This window comes from Miscanthus floridulus, chromosome 4 (genome assembly GCF_019320115.1).
Source record: "Miscanthus floridulus cultivar M001 chromosome 4, ASM1932011v1, whole genome shotgun sequence".
In the NCBI taxonomy this organism is placed as follows: domain Eukaryota; kingdom Viridiplantae; phylum Streptophyta; class Magnoliopsida; order Poales; family Poaceae; genus Miscanthus; species Miscanthus floridulus.
Window position 1 is genome coordinate 102,855,639 of NC_089583.1, and position 2,707 is coordinate 102,858,345.

The 2,707-nt window shown below is 50.6% G+C and overlaps 1 protein-coding gene across 1 annotated transcript; it reads right to left on the reverse strand.

Annotated features, from left to right (window-relative positions):
• Nucleotides 1-1,247, reverse strand: LOC136550188 (bisdemethoxycurcumin synthase-like). Its single transcript, XM_066541676.1, has one exon. The coding sequence runs from the start codon at nucleotides 1,224-1,226 to the stop codon at nucleotides 27-29; it is 1,200 nt and encodes a 399-aa protein (XP_066397773.1). The 5' UTR covers nucleotides 1,227-1,247; the 3' UTR covers nucleotides 1-26.
• Between the last annotated feature and the right edge of the window lie 1,460 nt (nucleotides 1,248-2,707).

The following is a 2,707-nucleotide window of genomic DNA, read 5'->3' on the forward strand; positions in this document are numbered from 1 at the left end:
GCTGTACTGCATTTAGATTTGAATTTCTAATTTCCCTCCAGAGTGTCGGGGGCATGCAGCACCATGGTCTCGATTGTGATTCCCGGTCCGAATGCCATCATGACTCCCCACTCCGGCGCTTGGCCTTCCTTCAGGTTGGCCGCCCGACCCCGACGGCGGCGCAGCTCATCGAGCACGAAGATCACCGTTGTGCCGCTCATGTTGCCGAACTCGCTGAGAACGTGGCGACTGGCCGCAAGCTTCGCGTCGTCCAGGCCGAGCACTCCCTCGATGTGGTCTAGGATGGCACGGCCGCCAGGATGGATCGCCCAGAAGAGGTCGTTCCAATCGGCATTATGGATGCCAAGCGCGCCAAACGCGTCCACCAGGCAGCGTTCAACGTTGCATCCCAGCAACCGGGGAACCAGGTTGGAGATGTGGTATTCCATGCCTCCCTTGTTGATTTGCATGGAGATGGCGTCCTCGGTTTCCGGTATGGTGGTCTGCGAGGCGAAGGTCATCTCGAACAGCGGGCGCTCCACGGGGCTGACGGGGTCGGCGCCGACGATGACGGCACCGGCGCCGTCGCCGAACAGAGCCTGGCCAAGGATGTTGTCGGGGCAGCCGCCTTCCGGCCCGTAGAAGGCGATGAGCGTGATCTCGGAGCACGCCACGAGGACGCGCGCGCCGCGGTTGTTCTCCGCGAGCTCCTTGGCGAGCTGGAGCGACCTGCCCCCGCCGTAGCAGCCGTGGAGGTTGAGTATGGTGCGGGAGACCGTGGGGCTGAGGCCCAGCAGCGACGCGAGGCGGCGGTCGGCGCTCGGGGCGCGCGCGCCGGAGTAGGTGCTGAAGATGAGGTGGGTGATATCGGTGGCTGGGCGGCCCCACTCGGCGATGGCCTTGGCCGCCGCGGACGCGGCCAGCTCTGGGACGGCGGCCGAGGCGATCTCCACGCGGGCGTCCAGGGACGGCAGCGTGCGGTCGGTGAAGTCCGGGTTCGCGGCCAGGAGCTGCTCGTCCAGGTGGACGAAGCGCTGCTTGATGCCCGACTTGTTGCATATCCTGGTGAGCTTGCCCTTGAGGTCGGTGAGGTGCTCGCTGTTTGTGACGCGGAAGTAGTAGTCGGGGTACTCGTCCTGGGCCAAGCACGTCGGCGGGTTCGCCGTGCCGATGCCTAGCACGGCAGCCGGCCCATCAGCGCGCTGGGCACGCCTCATCTCGCGGACCGTGGCGGGAGCGCTGCCCATGGACGTCGTACGACACCAGCTAGCTAGCTCTCTCGCACCTGGGCTCTTGCTACCTGAGAGCAGTGTAAGAGATATTCTATTTATTTGCTCTTGGGATGTTCGTGTCTTCGTTGTCTGGACAAGCAGTAAGTGCGTTGTATTTATTTATACAGCAATCCTGTACGTGATGTGATGGTCTCCTCGAGCGGGCCGGGGCATGGCGAATTCCTATACCAGTGCCCTGCAGGTACGTAACTGTGGCCGCCGATGCTGCCGGGGACTGACTTGCATTGAACTGCTCAACCATGCATATGCATATGCATGCAAAGGACTAAAGTTATTTAGGTTGATCTTACGGAAATATAGTGCCGTTTGTATATGTCGTTAACAATATATTCCATAATGCAGCAGTAATTATACAAACTTCTATTAAAATGTTCATAAATAAAAAAGTTATAGTCAAAGTTACATAATGGATCATGTAAATCAGTAAATGTTCGAAACTTCGTAGATTTACAGTGGAAGAAGTGTAGCGTTGATAACAACACCAGCTATATTAGCTACCGTAAGTCCCCAAAAGAACGTGGCCAGGCTGAAAAAACGATTGATACTGATGCTGATTTATTGTGAGAGAAAAACATTATTATTTCGCTGAAACGGTACGGGTGTAACAGTGTCATGTGCTAGTATATCAACTTTGACTAATTATAGATAAAAAAAGTATAAATATTTATAATATTAAATAAATGTCATTACATTAATTACTAAGTGCATTTTTATAATAAATTGATTTGAAGTTATAAATGTGAATACTGGAGTATTTACTAGAAACTTGGTCAAACGTGAATCACTTTACGTAGCATGTAACCCATAGTTATATTCCTTTTCGGACGGAGGTAGTAATAATTAAGAGGACATTCCATCAGGTTTTTCCCCAAAGAAGATTGGCTGGGACCTTGTTCTCGTTCCTACTGCAAGCAATACTGCAATTTTTTGCGGTCTGTGTGGTGAGTCACAAACAAGGACGTGTATTCCGCCCAACTGCTATGTGTTAGTGGTCCAATTTTGCTGCAGCTAAACTGGTTTCACCTGTTACTTATACAAAAGGATAATCAATTATAAATTAATGTTAGTGGATGATGTGGCTCGCTGATGTGAATAACTAAATGCATGTTAATGGATGATGTGTCTTGTTGACGTGTAGATAATAATTGCAAATGCTACTGGGCTATAAATGCATCTGAGATAGTGGACTGTTGAGGTAGACAACTAGCTTGCACGTTGAGATTGAACTTTAGTGGGGTTTAGGATTATAAGATACTAGAAGCATATCCGCGCGTTGCTGCGGGAGTTGCGGTCGATTTCGAATGAAATTCAACTACATATTTTTATTTATATCAATGAATAAAGTATTTTAATCTTCGTGAATGGTGTGGCACGGTGATGTAAACAACTAAATGCATGTTAGTGAATCATGTGTCTTGTTGACATGTATATATTAT

Coding starts and splice junctions, on each gene's coding strand:
- LOC136550188 (XM_066541676.1), bottom strand. CDS start 1,226: ATGGGCAGCGCTCCCGCCACGGTCCGCGAGATGAGGCGTGCCCAGCGC.